Genomic DNA, 14,303 nt, shown 5'->3' with positions numbered 1-14,303 from the left:
GAACTTGAGTACAGTCCCAAGTTTACGTACTCGTACTTATTGACGCTTATTTCTCATAATATTCGTCAAGACGTGCTTGTTGGTATTTCTTATTGTCACTATTCCTATTATTACGCCGTAATAAAATTATTCCATAAAGATGATATTAGCATGGGTGGGTTGGGTGGGAATTAATTTTACTTATTTTATCACTCCACATGCTTTTCTCGCGCTAAACTGAGATCGTAACAATTGCATATGCAAACCAGTATGTCCAACATGAAAGGGTGGGAGTAGTAGTGGTCCCGTTATGGCCAGCCGAGTCAGCAAAAATTTTCTCGATTCTGATTGGCTGAGAGAGGTCACGTGACGTTAGGCCCCGCCCACGCGGGAAATTCAAATTTTCCAGGTCACGTGGTATGACGTCATGAGTCACCCTGCGGGGAAATCCCTCATTCTCTTTTATGACCGGGATTTTTGAAATTTGTTCCCTTTTACGGGTAAGATGTGTGATTCTGATTGGTTGACAGCTGTCACGTGATCTTAGACCCTGCGATATTTGAAATTCGTTCCCTTTTACGGGTAAGATGAGTGTTTATGATTGGCTGATAGAGGTCACGTGATCTTAGGCCCTGGGATTTTTAAAATTCGTTCCCTTTTATGGGTAAGATGAGTCCTTTGGTACCACGATGATAGAGGTCACGTGATCTTAAGCCCTGTGACTTTTGAAATTCGTTCCCTTTTTATGAGTAAGATGAGTGCTTTGGTACCTCGATGCTGATTGGCCGACAGAGGTCACATGCTCTTAGACCCGCCACACACCCCATGAGTGAAATATAGAGCGATATGTCGGTGATCCTGTATTTTAGAATTTTGTTCCCTTTTATGGTTATCCTTAAAGTTCCCATGGAGGGCTCAACCTCCTCCTTAAATAACCCTTTTTTGGTATCATGATATTGTACTGAAGTTTACCTTAAATATTATCGTTCTCTTTGACAGATAAGATGATTACCAGCTTTTTTACCTTGATGGAGATCATGTCCTTGAATTAGTAGTCTATGTATCTGGAAGTAACAATGGTGAAAGAGAGGTGTCGCTTGTAGATTTCTTATAACACATTGTTGTGAGTTTAAGCGATTTTTTAAACGCTCAGTAAGCGCTTCATTAATGGAAACAGCGTTGCCAGATTTTTTCTACCTAAACTGCTCCGATTCTTTTCGAAACGGTTCCGCAGAGTACAAGAAATTTTAAACTAAAAAATTTTTCGAACTAAAAAAAATTTTGTAACTAAAAAATTTTAAACAAAAATTTTCAAACAAAAAATTTTCGAACTAAAAAATTTGAAACAAAAATTTCAAAAAAATTCGAACTAAAAAATTTAAACTAAAAACTTTCGAACTAAATTTTCAAATCAAAAAATTTTCGAACTAAAAATTTTCGAACCCAAAAAAATCGAACTAAAAAATTAAAAATTTTTCGAAAAATATTTTAAACTGAAAACTTTCGAACTAAATTTTAAAATCAAAATTTTTCGAACTAAAAATTTTAAAAAAATTTCGAACCAATTTTAAAAACAAGTTTCGAACTAAAGATGTAAACCACATTTGAAAATTTTCAAATTAAAAATTTTTCGAACTAAATTAAAAATCAAATTTTGGACACTAAAAAAAATTCTTTAATTATTTTTCGAACAAAATCGTGTAAACCAAATCTTGAATATATTTTTCACCTTAAATTTTCAAGATTACCATTTATTTGAAAACAAGTGTTCAGGGTTTCAAGAAATAATAAAACATATATTTTTTTTTTCAACTTGTTGTATTTAACGAAAGGTATGTGGTCTTCCTATACATGTTTATTAACATAATAAATACAGGATCTAGTTTAATGAATATTTTGGACGTATCATCATCTTCGAATCTTGTAGACGTATCCTGTAAAGAAAAAGAAGAAACGACGGATTACTTTATGAATTCTCTTTTTTTCTGAAACAGTAAAAATGAGTCAATATTGATAAGAGAGAAATAAAACTTACTCGTAAATGATGGATCTGTTTAGGTTCATCTTCCTCCTCGGGTACAGGATCACTGCATTTTTTTTCACCGATGGATGTTTATGAACTCTTCTGGGTACTGCATTTTTTCTTGGTGTTGCTCCTTTATGGTCAAGGTTCCTCCTTGGATACGAGATGACTACATTTCTTCCACTGATGGTTGTGTTGATGGTTTATGAACTCTTGTGGGTACTTCATTTTCTTCTTGGTGTTGCTGCTTTGTGGTTAAGGAAGGGAAAGAAGAAAAGGAAAAGGAAAAAAGAAATGGCGGCCTTATTGGGTATTTACAGTTTTTTCTTCTTCATCTTCTTTTTCCAGTTCCATCTTCTGTTTTTTAACGTACCCGTACGGAACCGTATCATAGGAATTGAATTCTTTAAATCGACGTTTTGTGTACTGGATACTGTACATTTTTTCTTCCTTTCGTGTGACGATGGTATGGTCTTTAGTCCTGCATATCTTATGGGGGATAGTGATGGTGACTTGTCCACGGCATTGATTTGTAATCATTTCTTTTAGCGTGTTGAAATTTAATTGTTGTCCTGCATTGTAATTTAATGTAAATCCTCTAATTTTGCATATGTAACTGGTGACGTTGGTATCCGGATTGTATATTTCTAGGCTGTAATTTTTTGGTCCTCCACTGACAAATGTCTTGATGTATGCTCGTGGTCCATAAGACTCCATCTCGTCCGATAAGCATCCCAAGTACGTTGAAGGTTCAATGGTTGGCTCCCCGGGCTTCTCCGTAAATATTACAGAATCCGTGTCGAAATATAAAACACGTTCCTGCAACATTTCCAGGTACTTGTACAGTTCCAGACGTGCCTGACATGTTGTAAATGCACCTAACACGACATTGGTGTTTCGGTTTTGAACAGGCACATGTTCATTGTACTCCCAGAACGCATACAACATCGTATCATTGATGGGTACAATTTGATGGAGTTTAATGTCGGGGGAAGTGAGTTTTTCATAAAATTCTTCCGGCCGATCAATAATTGTGGTCTGGCTAAAGTTTGATCTTTGCGAAAGTTTTCCCCAAAGAGCATTAAGACAAAGCTTAGATAAACTTCTTCGTGTAGGATTATTTTCAATTTTGGACGGATCCAATGCAATACCTTCACGCTCCAGGACGGTTTGTATGAATTTTGATTTGTCTTCTTCGGTCACACAGGAACTGGGCCAGCCAGACGCTTCCATTTTTGATTTTAAAAATGTATTGATATATTCCGTGAACAAGCCACCTGTTTTCGTGATGGGATCATATTGTTCAATGTCATAATCCCAAATTTCAAAAATTTCCACTGGTTGATATCCTAATTCTACTGCTTTCTGGATTTCATATGATACCCATGTTCCAGTGAGGCACCGCTCCTGGTCGTTGTGCGTACACGTTGCTGTAGGGTCTGGGTTCATTTCTTCGGCACACGCAGCACACAGTGGAAAGAGTAGTTTCTTGTTACATCGGTAAGGCAGGAGACCATGATAAAGATGGCGACTTGGTAATATCGACATTTTGATTAGACCATTGACTTTATTTATTGGTGGTATATTTTCATCACCCTGTAGATAAATTCGTGGATGGCCTACAGGGTATTTAGCACACTTATTGATGTAAGGATAAAGTGAGACAATATCGAAATATTTTATTACTTCCCCTGCTTTTTCGTCGACTTGGTGGTACAATTTCACGCAATTGGTCCTTCCTCCAAAAAAGCTATCTCTTGGATTTAATGGTCTGCGGTTCATGTACGGGTGATTCTTCAGATACGTCGCCATTGCAGGATTTTGTTTTAAGAACTGATTAAATTCGCACTCCCACATTTCATGTACAATGTACCCCAATTCACGCAGTCTTGCATTTTTTCTTTGCGTTCGTTCATAACGGAATTCCATAGTGTCTTCTGGATTGCTGTAGATGGGCTGATTACGGCCTGTAGTAAAACATACTTTACACCCGTGGTAAAAGCAACCGGCATGCTCGTAGACGTGCTCCTCTAACGTCTCAGGATCTTGGTAGTAACCATCAACATGGAATCCCGCAATAAACACTTCTTTTTGTCGGGCCGCATGTAAGATTTGTTTTTCTTCGGTTTTTTCAATGTAGGCCAGCCATTGCATTGCAGCGATCGATTGGGTACTTCTCCATCGATAGCCATGTGCCGGTAGAATTCCTATGGTATTAGGTTTAAGGAAATTCCGGCGGAATACTAGATTGGAAGCACTGGCAATCGTGATCGTCTCCAAGAAGGGATTCACTTTGGTTTCTGTTTCAAATGACGTCATAAACGAAACGCATGCTTGTCGCAGTACATTGACATCTTGAATACAATACTTGAGAATTTCTTTCTGAAAATCAAACGTGTCATTACGATGATCGTTGTACCACTGCATGAACTTGTTTCTGTCTTCGACGACCATTTCATCTGCACCATAATACTTCGTTTCTGGAAGTGGTCCAATATACGATTGATTCTCCTTGGTGTTGAAGAAATGCGGGAAGTAGCCTTTGGTTGCGGGTAAATTGAACGCTTTTGACAATTTACTTAATGCCATAGGTAGGAAGTTCAACGAGTCAATGAACGTCAGATTATTCATGGTTAAACTCAGTATCTTGGTCCCATTTAATATGACGTCGGGTCTCCATTGGCATTGTTCGACCATGGTCTTTAGGATAAAATGTCCATCGTATCCCTTAGCGTTGTGCGCGACACAGAAAATCCTATTTATATTGGGACGACGTTCCCGCAAGTACTGGAGAAAATCATAAACTGGATCCTCTCCTTGGAAAATATGCTGGCGCTGACCACACGTACTGCAAGACTGCTGGATATTATTGTTTTCAACACATGCATAACATACTTGTTGTGCAACCAATAAATTTGGAATGTGTACATACGTATTATCGCCAATATTCGTGTCCTGCATAGATTCTATATCATAGAATATCAATAAGGCTTTCTTTGCGTGCATGAGTGAAGGAACACCAGGTTTCAAGCATTGTCGATCAGGAAGCATAAAACATTGATGTGATCCTGGAACAATCTTCTTACAAACATTGCAAAAGATCTCATTGCAATCATGAAGTCGTTGTCCGGTATGCACAAAAGAATATACTCTGTAACATCTAGTACATTGCTTCACCATTTTGCATATAGGTTCCCCTTGATGATATACAATATTACGATGATTATTAAAACATTCTTCGCCGTAAAATTGCCGATTGCAGTCGTTGCATAATATCGGCGTTTGATTCTTGTCGCATAGTGGTCTCTGTAAACATTTGGAGCACGTTACAGGACAATTTTTCACATGTCTGTTACGTTCACTGTATTTTTTATGGCACGCTTCACAGTAGAACTTGGTTGCAAAACAAGCAGTTAAGGATTGGATGATGTCAAAATGGCCAGCCAAACAAATCAAATTTATGGGAGTGCGATTTTCATCGTTGGGCCCCTCGTACATGATGTCATGGCCTGTGAAACTGGTATACACTGTAATTTTATATTCTTTGAGGTATGCCTGGAATTGTCGAATTTCATTTACACTGGCACCATGATCCAAAGTGACTCCTGCATTTGAACATAACGCATCCACTTCATCGTCCACAACACATTTCGATTGATGTTTATACTGCTTATGTCGTTTCATATCTGTATTCTTGTATTTTTTCAGGCCAATAGCAATAACAATGGCGTACGCCAGGCACCTTGAGTCTTGATTTTTTACTCGTACAATCCCTCGTTTGCAACGTAACAATTCTTCATTTTGAAGTATTCCTTGTGCTAAACGATCTCCATATCCGTATCCTCTTGGAATATTCACACGATGAAAATGCACGGTGAATGGTTCGTGCAGGAGAAATGCATTGTTACTTTGTAACACTCTTTCAAAGGAGGCCCACATCGTTTCCAGTGTCAAGTTTCGTGCTTGGCGAAAACTCACCCAAAACGGTTTATTCGTATTCCGTGGTGATATTACTGATAAACCAACCATCGCCTCATCGTCGACATTGGCTAACAAATGGTCCAGCATCGCTTGGAAACTGTTATGTACATACTGTATGATATCGGTTCCTACGGGCGGTGCGTTGAATTGAACTTCGAGCATTCTGCCTTCAATGTTAAATCGTCTATAATGACGAGTGATTTCATTGCGAACAGTAAAACCCGATTCGGCCATGTTAATAAAAGGAGAAAACAAACAAACAGGTACGGTAAAACAAATATGTAATGTGGGGAAAAAAGGAATTATGCAGCGTGAATTTACTACAAAAGAAAAGAAGAAAGAAAAATCTTAATCACCTGATAAACAGGAAATCATAACATTCATGATAAATTCTTAACTAAGCAATTCATGTAAAGGTCCTGAGTTTGATTCCCTGGCGGTGCCGTTCAAAATCTCATTATGAAAGCACACGTACTAGAAATCAAAGTTTTTTTTTTAAATAATTATGTTACTGAAATGAGTGTTTTATTGCTGTAAACTCGAGAGCACTACATCAGCATGTAACTGACCTACCATTCTATAGTGATAAAAAGAATGCATGAAATGAATAAATGTTTCATCAGTACTGAGATGTGATAAAGCACGCGTAAGCATTTTTTTTTCCCCCACTCACAACGACCTTTAAATGATGCGTTTGCAAGTTGAAGAGACTCATCAAGCATTAACGATACACATACGTAATTGTCGAAACAAAATCTGTATAGCGTATTTTTTTTATTGTGACTAAGCGGTTAGCGTACATGGTTCGGACGTGGAAGGTCCTGGTTCAAGCCTCGGTGGGTTTGCTTTCCACGTCGGGGCATGTCAAGCCTTTTCTGTAATTTAATATTCTCACGCGTTATCATACATTCTTTTCAAAACTAAGCTAAATGACTGACGTACACGCCTCATAATACATAAACGTACATAAATCGTCTATAATGACGAGTGATTTCATTGCGAACAGTAAAACCCGATTGGACCATGATTAAAAATGAAAACAAACAAACAGGTACGGTAAAACAAATATGTAATGGGAAAAAAGGAATTGAGCAGCGTGAATTTGAGTTGATTTTTTGATTTTTTAGTTTAGCGTCCCTTTCAGCAGCGAGACTATATGAGACGTGGACCTACTGATTAACGTGGAATCCGAACCACATGAGCTCCCGCCGGGAATCGAACCCGGGTCTCCCACGCCATAAACGTACATAAATCGTCTATAATGACGAGTGATTTCATTGCGAACAGTAAAACCCGATTGGACCATGATTAAAAATGAAAACAAACAAACAGGTACGGTAAAACAAATATGTAATGGGAAAAAAGGAATTGAGCAGCGTGAATTTGAGTTGATTTTTTGATTTTTTAGTTTAGCGTCCCTTTCAGCAGCGAGACTATATGAGACGTGGACCTACTGATTAACGTGGAATCCGAACCACATGAGCTCCCCGCCGGGAATCGAACCCTGGTCTCCCACGCCAAAGGTACGTATGCTAACCGCTTAGTTCGGGAAATCATAACATTCATGATAAATTCTTAACTAAGCAATTCATGTAAAGGTCCTGAGTTTGATTCCTGGCGGTGACGTTCAGAATCTCATTATGAAAGCACATGTACTAAAAATCAAAGTTTTTTAAAAAAATAATTATGTTACTGAAATGTGTGTTTTATTGCTGTAGCATGTAACTGATCTACCATTCTATAGCGATAAAAAAAGAATGCATGAATGAATGTTTCAACAGTACTGAGATGTGACAATGTACGCGTAAGCATTTTTTCTACTCACAACGACCTTTAAATGATGCGTTTGCAAGTTGAAGAGATTCACCAACCATTAACGTTACACATACGTAATTGTCAAAACAAAATCTGTATAGCGTAAATCTTTTAACCAAATATTCATGCACTCTTTTTTATTTAAGCGGTTAGCGTACATGCTTCTAACGTGGAAGGTCCTGGTTCAATCCTCGGTGGGTTTGCTTTCCACATCGGATCGCTGTCAAGCCTTTTCTGAAATTTAATATTCTCATGTGTTATCATACATTCTTTTCAAAACTAAGCTAAATGGTTGACGTACACGCCTCTGGCCTTGGTTCAATCCCAGGTGATTGCTCGAATATCACGTTAAGCTGAAGGGGACGCTAATGCTTTTAAAGGGAATCGAACCATATTATTCTCAGGCATAGTTTCTGAAAATTTGTAATGCATTCTTTTCAAAACTAAGCATACACATTTTTCTGGCCATGGTTCAATTCCCGACGGGTGCTCGCTGAAGGGTCGCTAAACCATATCATTTATCGTGCTTACTTTTAATGTGTGGAGGTTCCTGATTCGTACTCCCACTTTCCCATTCCACTAATTTCTTCATAGTCTAAATATTTCGTACTAAAAGTAAAACAGTGTATTCGTGATCCGCCCACAAATGATTTTCGAATCTTGGGTGACAAATAAAATCTCACTGAACTTACCTCAATTCAATGAATAAAAAGTCGGTGCAATGAAGCTTAAATGAAAACACTTTTAAAAGGAGATCTTCTTCACTCGCTAGTTGAGAGCGATGTAGGATTTGAAAAATGAAATTTAGATTTTTATTTAGGTCGCTGTGAAAACGATGTCACCGTCAGCCAATCAGAAACGAGGAAATTTATAAAATGACATCACAACGAACCAATCAAAACGCTCGCTGCTTTTGTCATGAATCACGAACGAAAACGATGTGTAACAATCGATCGTGACGTCATTCAAGTTTCTCAATAGTTACATCATATAGTATCGCAGTTCTGAACCCAAATGCTTTCTGTCAGGATCATGTCACTACTTGTCGTAACTGTGACGACATTTCATTTTCCTCATATTCCATACGAGAATGTCAATGTTTGCTTTTTTCCATGAATCATGCTGACACGTTCGTAGTAAAACTAAAGTAATGCGATCCGCTGACGTTTGCATTTTTTCAATCATATGTGCTTCTATGTCGTCACACAAAGAAGTCTATCAGCATTTTATTTTAATCCACGTTACACTGTCAGATTTATTTTCTTAAAGTGTATGTGTATCCTTTTCAAGGACCATGGTTCGAAACCCACCAAGCATAATTAAATCCGAATTCATTCATAGCTAAGCGGTTAGGATACACATCTTTGGTTTGAAAGACCTGAGTTCGATTCCTGGAGAAACATTTCTTAGGATTTTTCTAAAACTTGGTTTCAATTTCTAGTTCGAAAATTTTAAAAGTTTAGTTCGATAAAAAGTTTGATTTGAGAAGCGTTACACTGTCAGATTTATTTTCTTAAAGTATATGTGTATCCTTTTCAAGGACCATGGTTCGAAACCCACCAAGATCGATTAAAACCGAATTCATTTAAGCGGTTAGCATACACATCTTTGGTTTGAAAGACCTGAGTTCGATTCCTGAAAAAAACATTTCTTAGGATTTTTTCTTAAACCTGGTTTAAATTTCTAGTTCGAAAATTTTAAAAGTTTAGTTCGATAAAAAGTTTGATTTGAAAATTTTTAGATGTGATTTACATCTTTAGTTCGAAACTTTTGTTTTTAAAAAATGTTTTAGTTCGACAAAATTTTGTTTCAATTTTTTTAGTTCGAAATTTTTTTGGGTTCGAAAATTTTTTGTTTGAAACTTTTTTTTTTGTTTCAAAATTTTTAGTTCGAAAATTTTTTTGTTTGAAAATTTTTTAGTTTTGAAATTTTTTAGTTCGAAAAAATTTTTAGTTTAAAATTTCTTGTACTCTGCGGAACCGTTTCGAAAAGAATCGGAGCAGTTTAGGTAAAAAAATCTGGCAACACTGTTTCCATTAATGAAGCGCTTACTGAGCAATAAATCGCTGAAACTCACAACAATGTGTTATAAGAAATCTACAAGCGACACCCCTCTTTCACCATTGTTACTTCCAGAGACATAGGCTACTAATTCAAGGACAGGATCTCCATCAAGGTAAGAATCATCTTATCTGTCAAAGAGAGAACGATAATATTTAATGTAAACTTCAGTACAATATCATACCATAAAAGGGTTATTTAAGGATGGGTTGAACCCTCCAAGGGAACTTTAAGGTACCAAAAAGGATAACCATTAAAAAAAATCCAGGTCGAGGGTGATCACTGTCATACCACTCTGAATGTCTAGCATTGGGGTGAGGGTAAGATTATGTGACTTCTATCCTCCAATCAAAATTGAGGTACCAAAACATTCATCTTACCTGTAAAAGGAAACAAATGAGTGAGGGGTTTTCCCATGTAATCTGTTCACCGTGTGATGGGTCTAAAATCATGTGACCTCTATCAACCAATCAGAATCGAGATACCAAAGTATACATCAGAAAGGACACCCTAATTTCAAAAATCCTAGGACCTAAAATCACGTGATCTCTATCATCCAATCAGAATCAAGGTACCAAAGCACTCATCTTACCCGTAAAAGGAAACGAATTAGTAATGGATTTCCCCGCAAGGGTAAAACATGACGTCATACCATGTGACCTGTTCAGCGTGTAGCGGGTCTAAGATCATGTAACCTCTATCAGCCAATCAGAATCGAGGTACCAAAGTACTCATCAAAGAGGATACCCAAATTTCAAAACCCTGGGTCTAAGATCATGTGACCGCTATCAACCAATCAAATTCAAGGTACCAAACCACTCATCTTACCCATAAAAGGGAACGAATTTTAAAAATCCCAGGGCCTAAGATCACGTGACCTCTATCAGCCAATCATAAACACTCATCTTACCCGTAAAAGGGAACGAATTTCAAATATCGCAGGGTCTAAGATCACGTGACAGCTGTCAACCAATCAGAATCACACATCTTACCCGTAAAAGGGAACAAATTTCAAAAATCCCGGTCATAAAAGAGAATGAGGGATTTCCCCGCAGGGTGACTCATGACGTCATACCACGTGACCTGGAAAATTTGAATTTCCCGCGTGGGCGGGGCCTAACGTCACGTGACCTCTCTCAGCCAATCAGAATCGAGAAAATTTTTGCTGACTCGGCTGGCCATAACGGGACCACTACTACTGTGGGATGGGAGGGATTAATTATTGAAACTTAATCATTTACTTGTGCCATTTACTGGAAACGAAACCAGCATCTACAACCATGTAAGGGTGGTATTGTACTAGAATCTTTACAAAAATATTTCTCTGAGAAAGACTCAGATCATCTCCGCCATGACACAGTGGTAGTTAGTGGTGACATGTCAATTCAATTATTAAAAACAACTGAATTTCTTATTGTGTAACATGTAATGAATGTAGATGTTGTAAATTTTAGTACGGATATTCGGAAACTTTGCCAGACGAGTATCGCTTATCGAGCATTGAGCAATTGAATCCTGAATAGGAGAAACACATACCTTTCAGTTCTCTTCCAGATGACGTTCGCTGATGACCTCGGTGTTGACGAGTTGAATCCAGTATCGCCAAGTTGATACTTCTATGGACAGGCGTTGTTGCTTAGCATTGAGTCTGGGCTCACTCCCAATGCTCTAGATGAATCATAGAACTTCTTTAATAAAATACTGGAGCTTCTCTAAAAGCTGAAGCTTCCATCCAGATCGCGATGACTTCTCTTTCAATAGAATTCAAGGTTTTCTATCTCCATCGAACACACGGTTCTCTGACTATCGAATTCTTGGTTCTCTATCTGACTGTCTGTCACTCTCACTTTCTATCCCGAAGACCTCCTGTCTCTTGGTTTTGTTCAACTTCTCCGTTCTGGAATTCTCTGGTGTCGTCTGCTGTTCGGCACGTGTGAGCTCCTTTCATTTGGAAAAACAAATTCTTTCCTCGTATCAAGACTCAAAAACTGCAACACTCGACACACTCCGATTTCCCGATTCTAGGCAATTTCCTCATATCCGTGAATGTGTGAAATGTTCACAAACAGATTACAATTACTTTTCATAATTTACAGAATGTCGTTTATGTAGGAGTTAACGCATTACATACATTGTCTTCCTGCATTCGCAGACTCTCCATTGTGCATTTTTGTATACTGAATCTTGCTGACAAATAATACATTTGCATCAGCTTGCGTTAATCTCGATTCTTAACGGTTGTTTACCTTCACCTCATTATTTTATAAAACCCGATATCCATAAAATAAATAAAATTGATCAATAAAAATAAAATTATTATACATGAAATTCTGAATAAATTCGGGTACTGCCACATGTAATTCTGATTAAATTCGGGTACTGCCACAATAAGGAAGACAGATGATGTTTGAACATGCCGTGTAGGCTAAAGGGGACGGTGACAATGAAAAATGAATGAAATGGTGGAATGAAGACACTGGGAGTAAACGGGATAGCCACGTGAAAACCCACCCACATGGTGTCTGTCCACCACGAAGCCCACCTGCGGCGACCTGTGTTTGAACAAGACCCCATACACCAGAGGTGAACGCTCTACCACTGAGCCACGGAGCAGATGATTACTGAAAGTCGACGGTTCTGAAACAATTAGTGATATGAGACTGGGAAGAAACGAGGCAACTCCGAAAAAACTCATAGACACAATGCTGTCTACCACACATTGACTTGATCTGGGATCGCATCATGGACCTCCAGCACCAGGAATAAGCGCTCTACCACTAAGCCATTATACCCCTGATGGCCTGTGATAGAAACTCAAGTGTCATAATCGCCGACTTCAATCAGCATAGTCCTCGCTAGGCTTCCATTTTTGACAGTATTTTGAGAAAACTGACAGAAACAATTTAATAGACATAACCTGTTGCGAACAAGTGAAACCGAAGCAAAGTTCAATAATGCAACAGCTGATTCTGCACCTACAGGGAGTTGATGACAATTTACTTTAACATGTTCACTACCAGCACATCTACATGCTCAGATCATTCTTTTTTAATGTATATGCCAGTCATTCCTAATTAAAAAGTTACTCAACTGAAATTGATTTTGCTCCCACTTACGCTACAAATGAGAAAAATATGAAATTTTGTACGTATATTCAGGTCATGGTAGCCGATCCGAGAAAGGAGGTGCAAGCAACGTTTGCTCCGACCCAGATATTTGTGTTTTTGAAATTCGTTTCCAAACTGGGATAGTACATGAGAATGAGGATTCTGTACAAAACAATTTAAAGGTTGGCGTTCTAGAGTGTGTAACTGTGTGCCTAATTTCCCGCAGATTATGTATCTCGCTCTGCATCAGGTCGAGTCCTGTAGTTCGCAAAATTTCTTGGCTGAGAGATTTCCAAATCTGCGTAAAGCCACGAAGACTTTTGCCTCTGTTGGGACGTTCAGCAGAGTCCTTTTTACATAAGGCCCAAAATATCTCTATGGCCTGCGCTTGGGGAACATTAGGCGGGTTCCCTGTTTTCTCAACGAAGTGGATGCCTTCACTATGAAGAAACTCGACAACATTCTTGGTGTTGTGCAACGTAACAAAATCCGGCCAAAACAAAACGTCGTCTCTTCGGCGCAGAGATAAGAAAGGAATCAATCTCTTCTTCAAACATTCCGAGAGGTACACGTTGGCGTTGATGGTGTCTTAAGATATAAAGGCTCTGAATCTGTCCCCTCGCTGTCTATTGCTTGTCACACAAATATATTCTTAAAGAACTTGCTCAGCCTCTTAGTTTTATCGTCGTGTGAAGGGCAGTATTGTGGATCCAAGGCATGGAAATACCTCCTTCCTGAAACTTCATCTGTCTCCCAAGATAAATCTCGTCAGCCACTACGAGGACTTTGCGCAGGGATTTTTGGTAAAAGTAAAAATTTTGATGATGGTTTGGAACCCTGACTTCGTACGTTCCTCCTGATCGTTGATGAAGTTGGGTGCAGTTTTCTTTGCATATGCCTTAATTCTCAACTGCAGAGCCTCAGCTTCAACTTCTGTGCAGCACGGCGAGTCGACATCGACGGATCCCTTTGAAACAACTTCTGCACTTCGCCATCATCTTCGATTCTGATTTCATGGCTGGAAGACCAGTTTGTTTACGGTAACTTCTCTGCTGGATAGTTGCGAACCTGGAGATCACTCCGTTTATAGTGCTTTTTGGAACAGCTTCATCGCGAAAATGAAGCCGTGTTTTGAAGTTACTTTTACCGGTTTCATTTTCGTAAGATGAAGTGATGCGTTTTGTCACCACTTCTTTCTCCTTTCGTAATATCATGAATATTGGAGTTTACCTCTAGGCTACATTATCCGTTTGAGACAAACACCGAGCATCTGCTCGTGTTTACATGGTCAAATGGCATGCCTGATTCATTTTGGACATACGGCTTTCCAGTATATC

At 38.4% G+C, this 14,303-nt stretch overlaps 2 protein-coding genes across 4 annotated transcripts in view; both read right to left on the bottom strand.

Moving 5' to 3' along the window:
• Nucleotides 1-14,303, bottom strand: part of Cortactin (cortactin) — a 773,732-nt gene that overhangs the window by 85,932 nt on the left and 673,497 nt on the right. The window lies entirely within an intron of this gene.
• Nucleotides 1,792-6,433, bottom strand: LOC145680901 (uncharacterized). Its single transcript, XM_081752062.1, has 2 exons — nt 2,015-6,433; nt 1,792-1,913 (listed from the first exon to the last, which is right to left on the bottom strand). The coding sequence occupies exon 1, from the start codon at nt 6,215-6,217 to the stop codon at nt 2,306-2,308; it is 3,912 nt and encodes a 1,303-aa protein (XP_081608188.1). The 5' UTR covers nt 6,218-6,433; the 3' UTR covers nt 1,792-1,913; nt 2,015-2,305.

The sequence above is a fragment of the Thermobia domestica genome, chromosome 3, assembly GCF_964235325.1.
Source record: "Thermobia domestica chromosome 3, izTheDome1.hap1.1, whole genome shotgun sequence".
In the NCBI taxonomy this organism is placed as follows: Eukaryota; Metazoa; Arthropoda; class Insecta; order Zygentoma; family Lepismatidae; genus Thermobia; species Thermobia domestica.
This window is presented reverse-complemented; position numbering and strand designations above follow the sequence as displayed.